The 24,366-nt window shown below is 35.5% G+C and overlaps 1 protein-coding gene and 1 long non-coding RNA gene across 2 annotated transcripts; one reads left to right on the forward strand and one right to left on the reverse strand.

Annotated features, from left to right (window-relative positions):
- Positions 1-216: 216 nt before the first annotated feature.
- LOC130956534 (probable carboxylesterase 1) lies at positions 217-1,393 on the reverse strand. Its single transcript, XM_057883581.1, has one exon. It carries the CDS (start codon positions 1,372-1,374, stop codon positions 403-405), a length of 972 nt encoding a protein of 323 aa, XP_057739564.1. The 5' UTR covers positions 1,375-1,393; the 3' UTR covers positions 217-402.
- Positions 1,394-2,303: 910 nt separating this feature from the next.
- Positions 2,304-7,226, forward strand: LOC130958083 (uncharacterized). Its single transcript, XR_009077326.1, has 5 exons — positions 2,304-2,588; positions 4,228-4,416; positions 4,512-4,566; positions 4,653-4,803; positions 7,051-7,226. It is a non-coding gene; the product is annotated as an uncharacterized LOC130958083 (long non-coding RNA).
- The last annotated feature ends 17,140 nt before the right edge of the window (positions 7,227-24,366 follow it).

Raw genomic sequence — 24,366 nt, forward strand, 5'->3', positions numbered from 1 at the left:
ATGCACCATCTATATATATAATTTAATAAATGAGATCTATTAATCTTCATCTAATGAAGACCATTATATATATATTGATCTTTCTGGATTATTAATGTCCTTTTTAATAATCCTATGACCAAGAACAATTTAGATTAAATTATAAAAGATTTATCTCTCAATATTATGATCACTATCACAATGATAAATCTCTAAATTTAATCAAGGACCTTATTATATTAATATTTTAATATAATAACAATAACAAATTATTTGACACATGATTGATTAGATTATGGTCATACTACTTATTCCCAACAGCATTTTGAGTGAGACCTACACTCACTTATTAGAACCTGGATGTCTCAAAACTACAAAGAACCCAAGCATAAATTCAATTTCTCCCACATCAACATGAGTAAGCTAACAGCGGCAATTCTTTTCATTGATAAAAGAAGCAATCTTTTTCAAGACCTGACGAGAATTGTCTTCATAAGGCTTATAAACATGCTCGCAATGTCCCAAACCCTGATGCTCAACGAGCTCAACACTTCCACTCCAACCACTCTTCTTCAGCGCCGTAACGTAGTTCCTTCCGGCAACCAGCAAAGGATCCTTCTCCGCCACACACACCAAAACCCTCTTACACCCAAGACTCTGTAAATCCTCCGCCCTCGGCTTCAGCCTCGGATCCTCCGGCCCATTCTTCTCCTTGCACATGAACAGCCACTGATCATCGTCCCCTATTCCACCAAAGAAAGGGTGCACCAGAATCGCACCCTCCACACTCACACGCCTCGGTAACACGGTTTTTCCCACTAGGCTAGCCACCCAGTGCGAGAGGTTACCGCCGGTGCCACTTCCGGCGATGAAAACACGCTGCAGGTCAGCAAGGTCGTTAAGCCAGAGCTCTGGCCCATCCCCGTCCGCGTGCGACACGACCCACTGGAGAGATCTCCAGGCGTCTTCGTAGCACTCGGGCGGTGGTCGGGCCGGGAACTTAGCGTACTCTACGGAGATCGCAAGGACCTTGGCTTCGTTGGCAATGGCAGCGACGTGGTTACTGTATTCCTCAGTGAAGGCGGAATTGGCGCAGAAGCCGCTGCCATGGAAGAAGAGCAAGACAGGGAGTTTGTTGTTGCGGTTGGGTGTTTTTGGGAGGAAGATACGAGCGGAGACTGGTGCACATTGATCGGAAGAAATGACGGTGTCTTTAACGTCGGAGGGAGGATAGAATACTGGTGGGGAATGGAGTAACTCCACCCCACCGTCTTTGTAGACGCGGAAGAAGGGGAACTCGAGTGACACCTCCTTTTCTTCCATTGTAGCTTCCACTCTCCTTTTCTTGATTGTTGCAGTGCTTAGAGAAATAGAGCTCCACCGTGCAGTTGCCATTGTTGTGTGTTGTGTGTTTGACGAGAGTGAAGAATTGGTGAGGATGTAGGTGGACGAAGGGTTCACTTATATAATCAATACATCCAGAGTAAAAATTATTTAAAAAGACGTTGACCTGATCAATTTAAAAGATTTATTTGTAATTAGTTTTTTCTCTCCCTCTCCAACTTGTTAATGTATAATAATATATGAGCAATGCTAGAGGCAGTAACATTTATGATTAGTAGCCATCAACTAGCCATCAATGATAATTTGATGGTATGAGATTTTATCCAATGACTCACCTTTCTCTGTTAGTTACATACTGGCAAAAATACAATAAAATTGCTGCTTCCTAGACTTTTCCATAATATATATAAATTATTGGTGAGGAAATGATTCTCTCCGGTGAAAAAAACACTTAAGAGAATAAAGTGTGATATCTCACCTCTAATTTTATAAGTGAAATTAAAAATAAATAAGAGACAGAAAACAATGAAAGGTTAGATTTAACATTTGATAGTATCCAATTTTTTTGTACGATTATTAATTTATACATACCGATACGATATAAAAAATAGACAAATAAATTTATCATGTGAATTTTATTTATCTTTGTTAGTATTTATTTTTTGTTTAATTTTTAAAAATTTTAAATTATTATATTTACAAAAATACTTTTATTTATAATTATAAAAAATAAATATATTCTTATCATTAATTTTGTTAAATGACAAAACAATATTTTTTATTTATATAATAAGAATACCTTTTTTTTAATAATAATTAAAATTAAAATTAAATCATCATACCATTTCAAAAAATAAAAAAAAAAAAACACAAAATCAATTAATCAAAAACATCATCTGTGCTTGCTCTTCTTTTTTTCTTATCATTAAAAGTACCCAAAAATAAAGAACAAAGCCTAATCTTAACAAAAGTCTCAAAACCAGTCATCGTCTCTCTCCCCCTACTCGTCATGCCCTTCCTTGTTGCTTTCCTAGTCATATCTCCTGCTATGTGTTCCCTTACCTCGCGTTGTTTCGATTTTGTCGTCCTGCCTCGTGCTACTGTCGCTGTCCTGCCTTGCGACGTTGCCTTGTTTGTGCGTGTTGTCGTATAGGTGTTATATCGCACGATGCTCCGTGCTGCGACCTGTGGGTGTTGCCGTGTTGGAAGTTGCTAGTGTCGCCATCGTTGCTGCTCTCTTCTCCGCCATGGTGCCACCGATTTAGGTAAGCCACAAACCTCTTCTTTTTCCCTCTGATAGTCCCCTCCTATCTCTATTCAATACTCCAGTTCAAAGTTCAAACTTCAATCTACTATATCCTTTTATTTGATTGTGGATATGATTATGAATTTATAATTCTACTGGATTGATTTTTATATATAATTAAAACATGATTTATTCTTATGTTACCTGCTATATACCCCGTTAATGGTTGAAGTGAAATGAAGCACTATCAAAGAAGAGTGGACTACATCATCTTACCAGAATAATCAATTCACAAACTGCTATTCAACAAATTAACTTTAATTTTTGAAGTTACAAACTAACTGAAGATTTATATATTTATATATAAAGAATAGATGTATATTAGTATAATAAATTACAGAGAGGCTTATATATATTAGAATCATGCTGAACTGAACTCAATTAAACTTTTGAAGTCTTTTAGTTGAATTTTTTTCTATTTTATTTTGTTTTGCATTTGTAGATATGCTAGAAATAGGAGAACAAACTCCTCACTCGTAAAAAATATCTGTATTTGTGTTTTTCTCTTTGAAATATTTATTTGTATAAGTTAACTGCGTCTTATTTAACACAGTAATGATTGTGGAGTATGGATGGAAACTTAGATGATAAATTACAGAAAGACGTATAGTTATACAATAAATGTAATTTTCTTTTGCTTGAAAAGAAAAAAGGATAAATATTTATATAACTCTAAAATATATAGTTTTGTTGGTAGAGGAGTGCTAGGGAGCCAGCAGATTTTGTGATTTATAGCCACCAATTAGCCATTATTAGTATTTTTAATGGTGTGAGATTACCCACTTTTCTTTTGCTGGTTAAGTGTTGGCCAGATTTTAATAAATGTACTGGCCCCTAGACTTTCTCTTATGAGTAACTCTAAAATATTTATATTTTTTTAGGTTAATGATGATATAAGGATGCGACTTGCATTGGATTTGATTCTAAGGCCTCAACTTAATGCTGCACAATGTCATTGATTCTACTACCAGAAATTACAATAAATATAGATAAAAAGATTCAAATAAAAATTAAAAATCTGTAATTGTCATGTAGTCATGTTTAGTTTATGTATGTTTAAAATTATTAGTTTCATCTCTTTTACTTAAAAAATTATTATGGACTATACTTTCTATGAATCCTTCTATCGATATCATATGAATGATTTTACAAAATTAAAAGTTTGAATTCTAATTTGCATTGTTGTAGATCATGTTTAAATGTTGTACGATTCTGCTCGACTTTTGCTTTCAAAAGTTGGTCTCAATATATATTTTCATGATGAGTAAAATTAATATATACAAAAGCATTGACTAATAGAGCACCCAAACTACCAGTTGATAACAATATTCCTCTATAATTATTTGTTAATACTGTGCAACAATGACTTTGCATTCTTCGCTTACAACTTGTAAACTCCAAAAAATTAGTGAATAATTTGTCAATTAATTAAATTTTAATAAGAAAAATTAAAAATATAAATCTAATATTAAAATAAAAGAGAACTCTTTAAAACGAGAATTTTAACACTAATTTCAAAGAATTTGGCCCAAGATTGAGCCGAACGTGCCGAACCGACCTGTGGACCCAACTAACCCATCTCATTTAATGAGTTTCAGCCCGCTCTTCTTCCCTCTGCATACAAGCACGCTGAAACATTTCAGCAAGGGGAAGAACAATTCCAAAGTTCCAAAAACCCTTGGCTTTGATTAAATCCATATAACTTTTGATTCGGAGCTCCGATCACTGCACCGTTTGTGGCCACACGACTGCGGCATCGAACTCTACAAAGTCCGGCACATTATAAGGTAAGGAATCCACATTTTCTTCCTCGATTTTCTCAGTTTTAGTTTCGAGAATCCATGAGCAATTATGTTAAAAATTGTTTAATTTTGGTGTTTAGGATCAAATTAACTTGGTGGACTTGTTGGGTCTTGTCCCAATTTCCCGTTGGTAAGGTGAGAATCCTAAAACTTTAGTTAATTCATTAATTTGGTGTTTTGGGTATTGAATTTTAGGAATATGCTTGTGATAATTATGTTAGGTGCATGTAAATATGTGATATGAGGCAATTGGAGATGTTGGAAGCTTAATTGGAAGCTCGGTGAGAGTTCTAGTTGCTGAATTTTTGGCAGTTGAGGCTTACAACTTTTCCGTGTGGGGTACCTTGGATAAATACGTGAAAATCGGCCAAGGTATGGTTTAGGTTTCGCGTATTTAATATATAATATTCTGCGAAAATTTAGGCTAGATGACCATAGGATAAGAATGAATGTATGAGGGTGTAAATTGCTTAGTGCCTTGTTGATAACTATGAACCAAGTTGAGTATGGATTTGTTATTTAATATTGAGAATGGAAATTTGAATGTTAAATGATGATTTAATGATGGTTGATTAAATGAGATTTATGAATGTGTATAGATGATGAATTGTTGAAGGTCTTCATGATATAGTTGTGGAGTTATGGATGAGAATTATTTAGAATTGAGGTATAATGGATGATGGAAGGATGTAGAGTTGTGTTGTGGTGGTATTGCATATGCTGTAACTAATTCTGTGATGATCGAAATTGCGTGGAACCAAATCCTGTAAACCTCAAAATATTTGGAACTAAACTGGAGAATTTGGGATCTTTTCGTTAAATATATGATTTATGGTGAATTTTCAAATTGTAATCGTGAAATCTGATTTTACTGTAGAATTTTTAGAACAACAGTAACTTGTTGGCTCTGCTGTGAATGTTTCAAAATGAATTTTGAAATGGAACCAATTTTAAATAAAGCTTTAGTCCTATTATTTTAACTCGTAAAATTTCAGAATGTTTGGACTTGTGATTTTAAAGATATGAATTTTTGAAATATGATGCGTTATTCAATAAAAGCCAGATTCTGTTTTTTTAGATGAGCAACTTTGAGAGTTTATAACTTTTGATTATGGATGGATATTCAAGTGCAACTAATTGGAGGTCAAAATTAATTATGTTTAGCATATGTGATTTAAATTTCAGGGCTGTCCATGTTTCAATGAGTGAGTTATGGGACTTGGAAGAGGACATGTTCATTGGCTTTTAAAACAGAATTTTGCAGAAAGTTACTCAACTTCCAAGTTACATAACTCTTTCATTAAAAATGGTATTAATTGGAAAATAATTGGAAAAGAAACCTGGATATGTTAAGTTGAACCATACTAATTTTGAAGGTTATTGGATTTAATTTGAATTTTATATGGAATTTTAGATATCGTATGCTGCTGCTGTTTTCTGGTTTCTAAGCACTACAGAGCAGTCAGTGTTTCTCCTCTGTTTCTGAGGCTAGTTAAATCAGAAAATTGTGATTTTTGATTTGTTAGAAAACTTATTCCGAACTGAACTTCTAGACATAAAGTTTTCCCAATTCTGAGTTCATTTGTTATATTAAAAATAGAAAAGAAAATAGAGTGTCAAGGATGTCTTAGTGATAGTCATGGGTCCGAAAAGTCAAAGATTAATCTTCGTGTTATGTGATTGATTTAATGTTAGAATTGGTTTGATTTTAAAATTATTCAATACTAAAAGGGTTGAGAAGAGTTTGATATATGGTTTGGTCGGGACCCGGAAAGGGTAAACGTAATGGATTATAAGAGAATGATGTGAAAGCTAAATGAGTACATGTTACTATGGCTATAAAGAACGAATGTAAGGAAATGATGATGATAAATGATGAGATTTGGGAATGACTGTGTGTGGCCGAAATGGTCGATATGGCAAGTTGAGGACGGAAGTTCCTTCTCTTGTCGTGATGCAGATGTGGGAAAGGTAGAAAGGCACTCTTCTTCGCATTGTTTTCCCTACATTCTTCTCTGGATACAAGGTGGAAAGGCACACTTCTTCGATGTGGAAAGGCATTATCCTTCGTGAAACCTCCAGGAGAAGGTGGAAAGGCACTCCTTCATTTATGATCCTCCTGGAGATATGCAACCTAGAGACCAATGTTTGGGTTAGCTACCATATGTGTCGGGTTCTGGCAAAGTAACCGACACGTGAGCTAACGGCAAGTAGAATAGACATTTATCATATGTATATGTGTGCCTTGTTTGCTATGCCTTAATTGGGAATGCCTAATTAATTATATTATGCTAATTGTTGTAATTGTTACTTGAACTACTTGTTTTCTACTTGTCCTTGCCTTGTCTATTTGTTTTGTCTATGCGAATCATCGGAGATGTAGGTACAAAGGAAAGATGGACAGGTTAGAGTTAAGGTTAAAGTTTAAGCTAGGTTTAGAATTCCCTAGAAGACCACCCTTTTTTTTATTTTTGGTTTAGTAATTTAAACTTTATAATTTGAGAGTCGGCGTTCTACGATTACCTCTGGCATTCTCAAGACCTTATATATTATGTGCGTGGCACCTTTACCATGCTGAGAACATCCGGTTCTCATCCCATATTGTGTTGTTGTTTTCAGATGTAGGTCGAGCGGCACCTCAGTAGGCGTCTGAAGTTTCTGCGGCGAAGTGGTTTACTTTGGGATCCCCTTTTGTTACTTTGATGTATATATATGTATAGTTTTTCCTCTTGTATATAAGAATACTTTGTTTATGTACCTCTTAGAGGTTTTATGGAGAACTAGGGTTTTGAACATATTCTTTTGGGTTATTATTATATATATATATATATGTATATATATGTTCTCCATCCAGCATTGGCTTCGCAGGCTGAGTTAGGAGCTTGTTATTTTGTATTATTAACCCTCTACTCGTGTCATCTATATATATTTGTTGTTGAGCTTTAGTTTTCTTCTCACGCAAGTAACCACATTTTCTGAGGGTTGCGCTTTTTGATTTTGCAATTTTGTTTTACCTATTTTTCAAGGCTCCTAACATACTATCCCTTTTTCATTATTATTATTATATATATTTTACTTTTAGAAGTCGTAGTACCTTGCCACCTCAGCTTTATGACTTAAGCATAAGACTCTGTGTGGTAGGGTGTTACACAACTCTGCTACTCCAATTGCATATGATTTATCACAGTAATCACAGTCTATAAGAACACATATTTGATCATAAAAATAGTATGGTTATTTGATGAGTATTTTTCACTTGGTAATACAAACAATCCAAACATAAACTCTAAAGGGCCAAAACCAAAATTAAATACATTAATACAAGAAAAATGAGGTCTGCACATAGTTATAACATAATCTAAAAGCAAATATATTGCATAAGTTAGATAGGAGAATAAAAAATGTCAAAAATCCTAGCATTTAGAAAGATATATTACCTTTTGGATTTATGTCCTGTCATAATTTTTCTGTCAAAAATTCTAGTGACAATATTTTGACTTTGTAGCAGGGTTATAACATAGCAATAAGAATTAAAAGTGCTTCAAAATCACAAAAAATTAATTGTTTAAACTTCTAGTTTACATTGATTATCTACCCTTATTAACTCCACTAAATTCTACAAAAGAAATTGAATAACAGAAAATTCAAAACAAAATTGAACAACAAAAATTAAATAGTTCATTTGAGGGGTTCAGAACTAAATAGAATAGAGAAAATTTCAACTAAAAGATTTCAAAAGTTTAACTGAGTTCAGTTCAGCATATTATTCTAATATACAAACTTCTCTGTAATTTACTATATTAATAATATACTTATCTATTTTTTATATATAAATATATAAATCTTTAGCTGGTTTGTAACTTCAAAAATTAATGTTGATTTGCTCAATAGTAGTTTGTGAATTGATCATTCTGATAAGATGATATGGTCTCCTCTTTTTTGATAATGCTTCATTTCGTTTCAACTATTAACGAAGTATATAATAAGTAACATGAGAATGAATCATGTTTTAATTATATATAAAAGTCAATCTAGTAGAATTATAAATTTATAATCATATCCAGAACAAAATAGAGGAATATAGCAGATTGAAGTTTGAACATTGAAATGAAGTATTGAATAGAGGCAGGAGGATACTATCAGAAGGGGAAAAGAGGAGGTTTGCGGCTTACCTAAACCGGGGGTGCCACGGCGGAGAAGAAAGCAGCAGCGATAGTGACACTAGCAACTTCCAACACAGTAACACCCACAGGCCGCAACAGGGAGAATCGTGCGATACAACACCCACATGACAACACCCACAGACAAGGGCGACGATGTGAGGCAGAACGGCGAAGGTAGGACAACGCGAGGCAGGAAAGCACGCATCAGAGACGAGGCTAGGAAAGCAACAAGGAAGAGCATGGTGAGCAGAGAAAGGAAGATAAGGATTGATTTTGAGACTTTGCCAGGATTAAAGTTTGTTCATTATTTTTGGGCACTTTTGATTATGAGAGAAGAAGAAGAGTAAACACAAAATGATGTTTTTGATTAATCGATTTTTTTTCTTTTTATTTTTTGAAATGGTTTAATGATTTAATTTTAATTTTAATTTTAATTATTATTAAAGAAGGATATTCTTGTTACATAAACAAAAAAAATTGTTTAGTCATCTAACAAAATTAATTATAAGAATATATTTATTTTTTATAATTATTATATATGAGGATATTTTTGTAAATATAATAATTTAATATTTTTTTATAAAAACTAAATCGTGACAAAGATAAATAAAATTCACAAAGCAAATTTTAATTTCTTCATTTTTACTACTAGAAAACTATTTATTACAGACAGATATTTTCGACAGATTTTATCCCACAGAAATACAAACAGATTTTACAAGGAAATTTCTGTCGGAAACGAAGAAAAATGAATTAGCTAAATTACAGACAAAAAATATAATCCGTCGATAATTCTGTCGAAAAAATTATTCTTTTTTCGTGAAAAATAATTACCGATGAAAAATCCGTCTGTATTTAAATGAACAAAACGTTGCATTTTGTTAAATTATTACAAACAGAAAATCTGTCTATAATTTAAAATATTCCATCAAAAATTTTAATTTAAACTTAACTTCACCCCACCCTATCGAGCTCATTTCACACACACATACAAAATCACAAATCAAACGAGCTTGATCCTCTTTCCTTCAACGAGCTGCTTCTTCTCTCCGTCGCACGAGCTTCTTCTTCTTATTTCCTCACTCACAGCGCCACCGCCGGCCACCCTAACCGCCATAGCTACCTTCTCCTTCTTCTCCTATCTTTTAAACACTGAACCAATAGAACACATTCCCTGTCTCTCTCTTTCTTTCTCGTTCATAGAACAAATCAAGCTCAATCTCCTGTTCTCTTCGTCTCAGGTGAGCTCTAGCATGCCGGCGCCACCTGTAGTAGCGTATGTCCCCACCACCGCTGCGCTTCTCTCTCTCTCTCTCCTTTTATCCCCCATCAGTTCTGGCTCGCATATCTTAGCGCCGTAGCCATAATCTCCTCCAGTCAATGCTTCCAGGTTTTAGTTTCAAAATTATTTTAATTTCTGTTAAGTCAATTAATTTTGTTTGGTTAGTTTGATTTTAGTAATTAGTTTAATTAGATTTGTTTTCTGATTAGTAGATTTTTAGGTTTTAAATAGATTAGGTTTTGATTCTGAATAGCTGAGAAATGTTTATATTGTTAATCTAAATTGCTGAACATTGCTGCTGATTTTGTTTGGAAACTACTTGACTAAATTGTTAATATTTTGTGCTGTTTTGCTAGAATTGTGCTAAGTATTTATTTGACAATTGTCTGATTGTGTGACATTCACTGTTGCACTTCCAATTTTGATAAACTAGTGCATGCTCTTCTCCGTGTGTTACTGTGTTTCTCTCTTCGATCTTGCCTCAGCTGTGCAGGTAACCCTAATTCACATGAAAGTAACCTGGGAATGCTTGCAGCTCTTAATGTATACAAGCCTATTATGGCTAACGGCAGCGTCGGCCAACATTCCCCCCATGGAGATGGAGGAGATGAAGAAAGTCAGCCTTGAGGATCAAAGGGTCGTTACAAATTTACAACAAATATATGAACTCATGATATATCTATTCTAGGTTGTTCGTTCTTGTTATAATTTTATTTTCAATTTTAACTACTACATTAGTAATTAAATTAGTAAGTAAAAGTGGTTTCCACTTTCTCTAAGTGTATTATATATAATATTAAGTTTTCTTAATTTTAATTTCCATTTGCAACACTTGCAAATGATGCAGGCACAAGTTTAGTTGATTAGCGAGTTCAATGTTCTCGATTTTGGTGTGATTTTGCTGAGGATCCATGTATGTTACATAGGGTTTGAGAAGAAAGCATACATATTTATATACATATGTTTTTACCATGGCAATCAATTCTGATCTTTGACTATTTTGGCTGTGCTAAATTTAAAGGTACCGTCCCTATTATCACTTAGCATGAATGTCTTTCTGGAGTATTTCTTAGAGGATTATTGACGATTGGATTTTTGACAGTTTAGAATTTTACAAATGAAATCTCGTCGAAGTATAGTCTCTAAACCAACAATAATCCTCTCATACAAAAATTTGTTTGTCACAAGTACAAACCCCTAAAATCTATAAACCGAAGTATTTAAACCTCGGGTCGTTCTCCCTAGGATTTACAATAAGGTGTCTTGTTATTGGTTGTGAGTTATTTTGGGGTTTTAGATGAGAAACATGAATAGTAAATGGTAAGAAAACTTTATTAACAAAATGGTCTTGGCAAGATTTGGTTGTCAAGGGTCTTCATCATTATCACTAGCCACAAGTATGGTAGTTGCAAGGATTAATCCCACTTAGTCATCCTTAAATCAATTAACAAAGGAAAGTCAAGTGAGTTATATCAATCCTAGTCCATAAGTCCTAGCTTTCCACTAATTGGATTAATGAAGGCTAGAGTTAATGGCTATCAACTAGCAATCAATTGGACACTAGTGACTCAAGAAATCCTAAGTTACCTTCTCAAGCCAAGAACATAAAATCCTACGCTAACATCCTCTCAAGCATTTCATCAAACACTTGGAGGGTAATGAAAGAAAGCATTTTTATTTGTAAGAATAAAAGGAATCAACAACCAACAATTACAAAGAATTAACAAAACAACAATCAACAACATCACAATCACATGAATTATCTCAAATTGCATTATTAAAAGAAAACAAAAGAACAAGAATATCTCAATTACAAAACCTAGAAACAAAATAAGAGAAATTACAACAAGAGGATAGGGATAGAAAGAAGAACCAAAGTGTAGCAATCATCAATTGAAGGTAGAAGTAGAAGGAGACTTGAATTAAACCTAGAACTATGAGATCCTAATCTAACCCTAATTCCTAATCCTAGAGAGAAGTGAGAGCTTCTCTCTCTAAAACTAACTCTAACTCCTAAAACTAAGCTAATGATCAAAAATATCTAAAGTATGTTGATTCCCCTTCAATACTTGACTTAAATAGCATCAGAAATGAGTTGGATTGGGCCCACAAGGCTCCTAAAACCGCTGGGGACGATTTCATTAAAGTGGGCCACGGACAGAATCGGCGCGCGCGCGCAAAGTGCGCGTGCGCGCCCCTGAACGCGAAGCAACATATGGCAAAATTTATATCATTTCGAAGCCCCGGATGTTAGCTTTCCAACCCAACTGGAACCGCATCATTTGGACCTCTGTAGCTCAAGTTATGGTCGTTTAAGTGCAAAGAGGTCGGCTTGACAGCTTTCCGGTTCTTTCATTTCTTCATGAGTTCTCCAACTTTACATGCTTTTTTTCTTCATTCCTTTAATCCAATCTTTGCCTCCTAAATCTGAAATCACTTAACAAACATATCAAGGCATCTAATGGAATCAAGGTAAATTACATTTAGCTATTTTAAGACCTAAAAAGCATGTTTTCACTCTTAAGCACAATTAAAGGAGAATATACAAAACCATGCTATTTCATTGAATAAATGTGGGTAAAAGGTGATAAAATCCCCTAAATTCAATACAAGATAAACCGTCAAATTGGGGTTTGTCAATTATCACTTAGCATTGTTAAGCTATTCTCTAAGCAGGTATGTGAAATCTTAAATTCAGCTAATACCACATATCTGATGCTGCAACTTTCACTTCTCAGACCCAAACACACTTCAGCTTTGTTTCCTCAAGTAAATTCCTTCAATGATGGACTTATTTTTACTATTCTTTGATGCATCCATTTCTATTTCTAAATATTGCTTGGTTGTTCACTATCTGTTTGAGGAAATGCCCAATTGCAAAATACCCTCATCTTGCTGTATGAAACTGTCTTTGTGTGCACGCTCGCATGTGAACTCGATTGTGATGTGCTCTGGCTGTTTGAATGACCTGCCTTTTTTACCTTCCAAATGTGTTTTAATAGCTTTATCAGACATTGTTTATAAATTGGGTGAAATGAACTCTAATGAAAATAGTTCCATTTCTTAAGTTTGAGTTTTCCAAGCTTGGCACCTATGAAAATTTTTACAATTTGTGCTTGATTTTCATTTGTCCTACTTTACAATTCGGTCCCTACCGGCAGATTTGTCCTATGTACAATTTGGTCCCTACTTTACAATTTTCCTTTGTTCTTCTACTATACTCACTGTTGCAAGGAAATTCTGCTTTTTTGGAGTATTTGTTAGAGGATTATCACTTAGCATTGTTAAGCTATTCTCTAAGCATGTATGTCGAATCTTGAATTCAACTATTTCATCTTGAGGTTGAATGATATTGTGTTTCATGTGTAGCACTGTGAAGCCAGTAGAAATCAAAATTATTGACTTTGGATCAGCATGCACATGGAAAACCACACTATCGGTATCCTAACCAATGAAATTTGTTGTTGAAACTGTTGTCCTCATGGTTTTTCAATTTTTGGTGTTTTCTTTCACTGCATTATCTCTTTTCTTTTGCTGCTGCTTCTTGCTGTAGTGTGATAGTGATCCTTCTAAGAGAATACAATTATGGATTATGCTTTACAAGGGTTGAACTTAGTGATCTGCTTAGAGCTCTGTTAGCTGCAATTCTTCTATTATGAGTCACCTGCAATTTTCTATAGGTGATAAAGCCATAAGAAAAAAGGCAAATTTTGTTACTGATGATAAAGCTAACCAAGGCAAGCTTGTATCTACTTAAATCCTCCTACATATATACGATAGAATAATATTTAGTATTACTTTTACAAAAGTATGATACTATTTAGATTATAAGTGGCAACCAGACTAGAGGTTTATTCCTAGGCATGTTTCGGCAAAATTCTTAGTACTTTGGTCTGCAGTACTAAATGTGTTAAAAGGTCATATTAAGATGCTTATTTTGTTCATAAAAGGTAAGGAATGTAAATAATATTAATATTTATATTAGTATTAATACTATGGTTGTTTGACTGAAACACAGCATTTTGATGTTCTAGACTCCTGCATGATTATTGTATAATAATTGTATTAAATAGATGCTCCTACTCTTGATTTTGTGGTATTAGCGAGGTAGACTCTGACTAAACTTGTGATTGACTTCTAATGTTTCAAATAACATTATTTTTATCTCTGTTTCTATTTCAGGGTCCTGGTGTACCGTTTTAGAAATTGTAAAATCCATTTTTAATAAATTATGTAATAGGATGGATGCCAAAGAGATGACTTTGGTATGAGATTTCTTATATAAGCTTGGTGATCTGCTTAGAGCTCTGTTAGCTTTATCATTAGTAACCTCGAAATCCCCTTTCTTCTTTGCTTCTTTCTCACTTCTTCTTCTGTTTCCAGATCAAGCTATCTTCAGGTGATTCATTCCTTCCCTTCTATTCCCTTCCCTTTTTGTTTCTCTATTTCCTTGCTAATTCCAATTTGTTTGGTCCAATTCCCTAAATCCAATATTCCCCTTCCATGCAACTGGATTGTACTATGATAGTGTTTTTGCCACCTAGGGAATCAGAATGCTTCCCATGCTTCCCTTTCTCCTAGTATTTCATCTAATTTTGATTCCAGCTAATCGTTTCTTACGCTTCTTACAGGTTGCAGTAAGGGTTGATCCTCTTGTCTAACAATCACAATAATAGCGAAAAATGGTATGCTTTCTAGTATAATATTGCCACAAAGGATATTTTAACCTGTTTTTCTAATACAGCTAGCATGAATGTTTGTCTTCTATATATGTTGCAATAGAAACTATATTTTCCTTTAGGAAGTAATTGAAGCCCAATAATTCTGATATGAAAACACTTGATTTATGTGATGCTATTTTTAGCAAAAATAGTTCTATTGATCGAATCTAATGTTATCATCCTTTCATCTCCAACCTTATTTGTGGCATAGAAGTATTTTACTTCTCTGAAATTTCTAAAGTTGAATTTTTTTCAGCATTTTGAAGGGAACTCATATTGAGAAGTAGTGAAATAGCAATCTTTGATGCCATCTTCAATTTCAGGTAACCCCCTAAGTTGTGTTCCCTTTTTTTCCTGTTTCCCATATCACCATTGAAAATTGTTCATTTTTATAACATCATTTTAATTCAGATTTAGAATATCTTAATAAGATTTCATATTTTCACCATTGACTGAAACTTAATGCACTATGATCACTGACGGAAATGCAACATCATTTTCAGCTATCAAGAAGAGGATGGAAAAGGATATTGATGAAGTTGGAAAGATTGCACATGGTGTCAAAACAAAAGTAGAAGCTATAAACAGAGATGTAATGAGGCAAAAATAATGACTTGATGTTTTAGCAGATTTTTGTCTTGAAATTTCAAACATATGAGGAATTTTTATATGGTCTTCTTATTTGCATAACTTAGTATAGTTGAACAATATATTGAGTTTATGTTTTGAATTACAATTGATGTATCAACATCCTTTGATGTATGGCTGTTACTTATTATTATAGTTGATATATCAATACACTTTGTTTATGTTTTGAATTATATTGACTTGCTTGTTTATATTACTTTTCTTTTAGTTTGATATTACGATGAATTTGTTTATTTTTTAAAATATTATAAATATTTGAATAAAAATTAGATAAAAATTTGAATTTATTAAATTTATATTTATTTTGTACAAAAACAGGTTTATTTTGCAATGAAAAAATCTAAAAAAAATATTTTTGATTAGAAGATATTTTATACGCTTTTTGGCATCATTTTCATATAGTTTTCATTATGTTTTGTTTAAGTTTTATTATATTTTCATAGATTTTAGTGCAAAATTCATATTTTTGGATTCTACTTTGAGTTTGTGTGTTTTATGATGATTTCATGTATTTTTTAGCTGAAATTAAGGAGCTTTGGAAAAAGTCTGATTCAGAGACAGAGGAAGGACTGCAGATGTTGTCAGATTCTAACCTCCATGCACTCGAAAGAGCATTTCTGGAGTTACAGAAGTCCAAATAGTGTGCTCTCAACAGCTATAGAAAGCTAACATCCAGGGCTTTCCAACAATATATAATAGTTTATACTTTGCTTTGGAAATGAAGGCCCAAAATTGGCGTTTAACATCAGTACCAGCCTCATTCCGGGCGTCCAACGCTCAAAAGGGGGAGCTGGTGCCCAACGCCCATTCAGGAGTCCAAAGCTAGAGTTGGACACCCAAAAGGGAGCACTAACTCGTGGCTTCATTTAAGCTCAGCCCAAACTTTCACCAAGTGGGCCCGAAAGGTGGATTTTTACACTACAAGACTAGTTTATCTTATTTATATAATTCTTAGTTAGCAGATTGGTATATATAGGAGGAAATCACCCTTGTTTAGGATCTTCTTCTTCCCCCCTTTTTACATTCGAACACTATTCTATGTACAGTATGAGTCACTAACCTCCTAGGTTAAGGTTTGGAACTCTACTGATTCTTATGGATTAATAATATCATTGTTCTATTTCAATCTCTGCTTGATTCTATTTTAAGATGTATCTTCGTTCTTCATCCTAATGAATTGAAAGTGTAACTTGACTGTCATCCCTATTTCACATGGATTCTTGCGAGTCCTTGACGGGATAGTACTGAACCACAAGCTTGATTATACATCTCTTAGACGGCTAATCCACGACTTCGTTGGGTACTTGGAGACATTAGTGCAGGCGAGGTACTGGGCGATTAGGGCCTTTGTGGTATAGGCTAGAATCATGAAGCAACATTCTTTGATATGTAAGATCCGACCATGTCTGTGGCATTTTGAGTAGGATCACCAAGGGAATGGACTGCTAGAGCTTACCTCCATTCAGATCGGATGACCGTTGACCTGGCATTTGATCTGAAGTAGAGGAGATTAATGACCGCTGACCCGACGTCAATCATTTACCGCCTGTCATGGAATGAATCAATCAGAAGTTGGAGTAGATGGTAAAAAAAGTTGTTCCAGAAGGAAGAAGCATCTCCAAAGCCTCAACCGTTCTCATACCATCGATCTCACACTTTTCTAGTAATGTTTTATTTATTTATTTATTCTGTTTTATGCATTTTTCCACAACAATCATCTTTTCTATCCGCCTGACTAAGATCTACAAGATAACCATTGCTTGTTCAAACCAACAATCTCCGTGGGATCGACTCTCACTCACCTGAGGTATTATTTGGACGACCCAGTGCACTTGCCGGTCTATCTGTGCAAATATTGCAGAGTCAATTTCATGCACCATGTTTTTGGCGCCGTTGCCGGAGATTGTTTGAGTTTGACAAACTATCGGATTATCTTGTTGCTTAGATTAGGTACTTTTTACTTTTGTTTTATGTCTTTTGTTTTCTTTTTTCAAAAACTTTTTCAAAATCCATCTTTTCTTTGTCTTTTGTTTGAGTCTATTATCAGTTCTTAAGTTTGGTGTCCTTTGTGTGTTCTTTATTTTCTTTATATTTTCGAACCTGTTCTTGAGTGTTCTTCTTGGTATTCAAGTTGTTCTTGTTTCTTTTCTTTGTTTGATCTTAAAATTTTTAAGTTTGGTGTCTTTTGGTATTTTTCTTTTTAATTTTTGAAAAATTAGTGTCTTTGACCTAAAAAAATTTTAAGTTTGGTGTCTTTTAGTTGTTTTTCTCTTTCTTTATTAATTCAAAAAAATAAAAAATATTTCTTTCATCTGTATTCAAATTTTCGAAAATCTTGCTTTCTTTTCTTATTTTGATTTAAAAATTTTAAAGTTTGGTGTTTTCTTGTTAGTAAAGTGAAATTTCAAATCTTATCTTTTTAAATCTTTTCAAATTTTTTCTTTTAATTTGATTCTTTCTTATCTTATCTTTCTTTTAAATTTTAAATTTAAAACTTTTTCAATTTCAATTCTTTCTTTCCTCTTTTTTGAAAACCACCTTTTTATTTTCAAATCTTTTTAGTTAATTAGCTTTTAATTTATTTCTTATTTTCAATATTTAATAGTTGAATAAAATAAAAATAAAAATATTTTAATTCTAGTTTTTCTTTTTACTTCTTAATATCCAAATTCTCCTACATTTCTTCACCATGAACCCAAATGGGAATGAATAGTTCAGAAGAACTTTGGGGTCCTATATAGCCCCCACTCCTGATTTCTATAGGAGAAGTATCAGTATACCCCCATTAGAGCAAGTAATTTTGAGCTAAATCCTCAACTCATTACTCTGGTGCAGCAAAACTGCCAGTACTCTAGACTTTCACAAGAAGAGCCTACTGAGTTCCTGGCAAACCTTTTTACAAATTACTGACACAGTACACATTGAGGGAGTAGATTAGGATGTCTACAGACTGCTACTCTTTCTCTTTGTTGTAAGGGATCAAGCAAAGAGGTGGTTAGATAACCAACCCAAATCCAGCTTGAAAAGATGGAATCAGCTAGTAGACAAGTTTCTGAATCAATACTTTCCCCCAAGGAAGTTGACACAATTAAGGCTGGACATCCAAGGCTTCAAGCAAGAGAATAATGAATCTCTTCATGATACTTGGAGGAGGTATAGAAGAATGCTATGAAAATACCCTACTAAAATATTTTCAGAATGGGTGCAATTAGACATCTTTTATTACGGCTTCACAGACATGGCTAGGATGTCTCTAGACTACTCTGCTGGTGGTTCTATACATATGAGGAAAAAAATTGAAGAGGCTCACAAACTTATTGAGACAGTTGCCATGAACCAGCATCTGTACTTGGTTGATGAGACTTCTATAAAAGGAGAGGTTAAGGCAATATCTATTGAATCTAACCCTCCAGAACAAAATGGTCCATTGACTCAGCAGCTACACGCCCTTACACAGCAGTTGCTAGAATTGCAAGTGGCTTTGAGAGAAATTCATACTTCTAACAGGAATGTAGAAGCACAGCTGAGTCAAACTAGGCAGCAATTATCTAAGCAGATAAAAGAAGAGTGTCAGGCTATTCAACTGAGGAGTGGAAAAACATTAAACACCCAACATCAGAACAACAGGAGAACAAGAGAAGAAAAGCTGACAGAAGGTAACCAGACTACAATCCAAGACACCTTTGAGGGCATAGAACGCCCAGAGAGGAATGTCATTGGCGTTCAATGCCAAGAAGGGGGCAGCACTCCTGGCGTTGAACGCCCAAGAAAGGACAATGTTCCTGGCATCAAAAGCCAGGAAGGGAGCAGTAACCCTGGCGTTGAATGCCCAAAAGAGAACAGTGTTACTGGAGTTGAATGCCAGGAAAGGGGTAACAAGGGCGTTGAACGCCCAAACAGGGATGATCAGATACATACAGGTGATGATAAGACCCTTTCTAAGCAGGCCAATAAACCCCCTTTTAGTTTTGTAGGCATTCAACCTACATAAACTAAAGTTGATGAGTACAGGGGGAAGATGCCATATCCTCAGATGCTCCGCCAAGTGGAAAAAAATAAATAGTTTGCCCGCTTTACAGATTATCTCAAGACACTTGAGATCAATATCCCTTTTGCAAAGGAACTTGAGCAGATAACTTCTTATGCTAAGTTCATAAAAGACATCTTAAGTCATAAGAAAGATTGGAGAGAGGCAGAAACAGTCATCCTCACTGAAGAATGTAGTGCAGTAATCCAAAAGAGCTTACTAGAGAAACTCAAAGATCCTAGGAGCTTTATGATACCCTGCACCTTAGGTGATGCCTGCACAAAGATAACCCTATGTGATTTCGGAGCAAGTATTAACTTAATACCTGCATCATTAATAAAGAGGCTCTATTTAACTCACGAAGTTAAACCTACCCGCATATGTCTTTAACTTGATAATGGCTCTGTTAAACTTCCATCAGGCGTGATTGAGAACATGATTGTTAGGGTTGGACCCCCTGCTTTCCCCACAGATTTTGTGGTGCTGGAAATGGGCAAGCACAAGAGTGCAACTCTAATTCTAGGAAGACCCTTCCTAGCTACAGGACGGACCCTCATTGATGTTCAAAAAGGGGAAGTAACCCTGAGAGTCAATAAGGATGAGTTTGTGCTAAATTCTGTCAAAGCCATGTAACATCCAGACCCTCTAGAGGAGTGCATGCGTATTGATATCATTGATTCGTTGATGGAAGAAGTGAATATGGATGAGAGACTCGAAGAAGAGCTGGATGACATCTTTTATGATGCCCAGCCTAATTTAGAGGAACCAGAGGAAATAAAGGAGCCTTTGAAAACTCCTAAGGAAGAGAATAAGCCTCCTAAACTCGAGCTCAAGCTATTACCATCATCTTTAAAATATGCATTTCTAGAGGATGAATATATTTATCCCGTGATTATAAGCTCGGCCTTAGAACCACAGGAAGAAAAAGTACTAATCCAAGTGCTAAAGACACACAAGACAGCTCTTGGGTGGACAATAAGTGACCTTAAGGGCATTAGCCCAACTCGATGCATGCATAAGATCCTGCTGGAGGATGATGTCAAACCAATGGTACAACCACAAAGGCGAATGAATCCAGCTACGAAGGAGGTGGTGCAGAAGGAAGTCACAATATTATGGGAGGCTGGGATTATTTATCCCATTTTTGACAGCCCCTGGGTGAGCCCTGTCCAAGTTGTTCTAAAAAAGGGAGGCATGACAGTGATTCATAATGAAAAGAATGAACTGACTCCCTCAAGAACAGTTACAGGGTGGTGTACGTGCATTGACTACAAGAGGCTCAATAACGCCACCAGAAAATATCATTTTCCTTTGCCATTTATAGACCAAATACTAGAGAGACTGGAAGGTCATGCATTCTACTGCTTTTTTGATGGCTATTCAGGCTATAATCAAATTGCAGTAGATCTTCAGGACCAAGAAAAGACAACATTTACATGTCCATATGGTGTGTTTGGTTATAGGCGGATGCCATTTAGCCTGTGCAATGCACCACCTTTTAGAGGTGTATGCTCTCCATCTTCTCTGATATGGTGGAGAAATTCTTTGAAGTGTTCATGGATGACTTATCCTTCTTTGGAGACTCATTTGACTGCTGCTTTGACCATCTGGCCCTAGTTCTCAAATGATGCCAAGAGACAAACCCAGTTTTAAACTGGAAAAAATGGCACTTCATGGTGACTGAAGGAATTGTTCTTGGGCATCAGATTTCGAATAAGGGAATAGAAGTGGATCAAGCTAAGGTAGAGGTAATTAAGCGATTACCACCACCCACTAATGTCAAAGGAATCAGAAGTTTCCTAGGACATGCAGGATTCTACAGGAGGTTTATAAAGGATTTTTTCAAAATTGCAAAACCATTGTGCAACTTACTAGCTACCGAAACTCCATTTGTCTTAGACCAAGAGTAACTGCAGGCCTTTGAGATTCTAAAAGCTAAGCTTATCACTGCGCCTGTCATCTCTGCACCCAACTCGGACCTACCATTTGAACTAATGTGTGATGGCAGTGATCATGCCATTCGTGCAGTTCTAGGAAAGAGGCATGACAAGCTTCTGCATGTCATTTATTATGTTAGTCATGTTCTAAATGATGTGCAAAAGAACTACACTACCACAGAGAAGGAATTACTTACAGTGGTTTATGCCATTGACAATTTCAGATCCTATCTAATAAGATCTAAGGTCATTATCTACACTGACCATGCCGCTCTCAAATATCTACTCACCAAGCAGGATTCTAAGCCTAGCCTAATAAGATGGGTATTACTCCTGCAAGAGTTTGATATAGAAATCAGGGATAGAAAAGGGTCAGAAGATCAAGTGGCTAACCACTTGTCTCGAATTGAACCAGTAGAAGGGACATCTCTTCCCTTTACTAAGGTGTTTGAAACCTTCCCGGATGAGCAACTCTTTGCCATCTGGACGATACTTTGGCTTGTAGATATTGCAAATTACAAGGCTATAAGATTCATCCCCAAGGAAAACAATAGCAAGCTCGAAAACTCATTCATGATGCCAAATACTACTTGTAGGATAAACCATATCTCTTTAAGAGATTCTCGGATGGGATAATCCGCCGCTGTGTGTCTGAAGAAGAGGCATTATGGAAGACACTTTGGAGGAGAGCGAACAACCACTAAAGTCTTCCAAAGTGGTTTCTACTGGCCACACTCTTTAAGGATTCCTGAGAATTTGTCCATCGATGTGACAGTTCCCAAAGGGCTGGAAATCTCCCTCATGGTCACAACATGCCTCAGCAAGGAATCCTAGAGATTGAGCTGTTTGATGTATGGGGTATAGACTTCATCGGTCCTTTCTCACCTTCATACTCAAACACCTATATCCCCGTGGAAGTGGATTATGTGTCTAAATGGGTTGAGGTAATTGCATCACCCACAAATGATACTAGAATAGTGATGAAGTTCCTTCAGAAGAACATCTTCAGTAGGTTTGGTGTCCCTCGGACACTGATCAGTGATGGAGGAACTCAGTTCTGCAACAAACAGATTGACTCTGTACTGAACCGATATGGAGTTCGCCACAAAGTGGCCACCCTATATTATCCACAGATAAATGGGCAAGCTGAAGTCTCAAATGGAGAATTAAAGAGAATCCTGGAAAGAACAGTGAATGTCTCTAGAAAGGATTGGGCAAGAAAGTTTGATGATGCTCTCTGGGCATAGAGAACAGCTTTCAAGACCCCTATAAGAACGTCACCATATCTATTAGTGTATGGGAAGGCGTGCCACCTGCCAGTGGAGCTGAAATACGAGGCTTAATGGGCAACCAAACTTCTAACCTTGATGCAAAAGCAGCAACAGAGAGAAGGTTGCTCCAGCTGAATGAGTTGGATGAATTCCGACTTGTTGCATTTGAAAATGCAAAGATTTATAAAGAAAGGGCAAAAAAGTGGCATGACAGAAAGATTTCTTCCAGAGTCTTTGAGTCAGGACAGAAAATTCTGCTCTTCAATTCTAGACTGAAGCTCTTTCCTGGAAAGCTCAAGTCACATTGGACAGGACCTTTCCTGATCACTAATGTATCACCCTATGGTCATATAGAACTCCAGAGTAATTACTCTGATAAAAGATTTACTATTAATGGCCAGAGAGTAAAACATTACTTGGGTGATGAAGTTGAGCAAGAGAAATTCACCCTGTTGCTAACATAAGCGCAGTAAAGTCCAGCTAAAGGACAATAAAGAAGCGCCTATTGTGAGGCAACCCAACCATAATTAAAGTTATTTCTGTTTTTATTAAGTATATTTAAATTATATCAGTTTAATTTTCATAATTGTTTCTTTAGGTTTGTGATCATGTGTAGTAGTTAAAACAGAAGCAAAGACAGTTAGAGCTAAAAACAGAGCAGCCTGGGGAAAGCCCCTTGCTGGCGTTGAACACTAGACAAGAGGGAAGGAGAGGTGTTGAATGCCACAATGAGGCAGCAAGACTGGTGTTGAACGCCAGCCAGGGGATACTGGTTGGGCATTCAATGCTCTCAAGGAGTAGCAAGCCTGGTGTTGAATGCCAGCCAGGGAGCACTGGCTGGGCGTTCAACGCCCTGATGGGGGAAGCAAGGCTGGCATTGAACGCTAGTCAGGGGGCACTATCTGGATATTCAACGCTAGCCTTACTTCTCCCATCAGGGCGTTGAATGCCAGAATAGGGGCATTCTGGGCGTTCAACGCCCAACAAAGGTGGGGGAAATTTTTGACTTCTTCAAAACATATCTTTTCCAAATCTTATGTTTTTAATCATATCTTCTAAGCAAGATTTTTTCAACCATCATCTTTTAATTTCAAATTCCTTTCAAATTTAAATTCTTTTCAAATCTTTCTCACTTCTTTTTCAAATCTTTTTCAAAATTTCATATCTTTTGCAATTCTTTTTCAAATCTTTTATTAAACTTTAAAATCTTTTTCAAACCTTCTATCTTATCTTTTTATCTTTTTCATATCTTTTGATGATTAAACAAATTTTAAAACTTATCTTTTTCTATCTTCTACCAAAGTGTGAATCATATCTTCTTTATCTTTTATCTAATTAATTTCGAAAATCCACCATCCCCTCCCTATATATAACATTTGCCCCACACACTCCCTCATCCACATTCTTTTCGAATCCCCCTCCTCTTCTTTGTCTTCTTTCTTTTCTTTTGCTCGAGGTCGAGCAAACCTTTTAAGTTTGGTGTGGAAAGAGCCTTGCCTTCTCACTCCATTCGAACTCCATGGCTCCAAAAAGTGGAAAACCCACTTCAAGAGGTAAGAAAGAAGACAACCAAATAGTTGTTTTCAAACCTTTTAGATTCTATACCAAGTACCATGAAGAACATTATTACAAAATAATGTGCAAGAGGACAGTGATCCCAGAAGCCAGATTCAAATTAAAAGAAGATGAGTATTCGGAGATTCAAAAGAGAGGCTGGGAAGCCCTAGCCGACCCTGAGACCAATGTTGGATAAACAATTATTCATGAATTCTATGTGAATTTGTGGATGACAGATAAGCAAAAGAAAGATGGACAAGAGTTCCATACTTTTTGCACCATGGTATGGGGAAAGACTCTCTATTTTCATCTTGACAAGGTAAGAGAGA

This window comes from Arachis stenosperma, chromosome 10, assembly GCF_014773155.1.
Source record: "Arachis stenosperma cultivar V10309 chromosome 10, arast.V10309.gnm1.PFL2, whole genome shotgun sequence".
In the NCBI taxonomy this organism is placed as follows: Eukaryota; Viridiplantae; Streptophyta; class Magnoliopsida; order Fabales; family Fabaceae; genus Arachis; species Arachis stenosperma.

Coding starts and splice junctions, on each gene's coding strand:
- LOC130956534 (XM_057883581.1), bottom strand. CDS start 1,374: ATGGCAACTGCACGGTGGAGCTCTATTTCTCTAAGCACTGCAACAATC.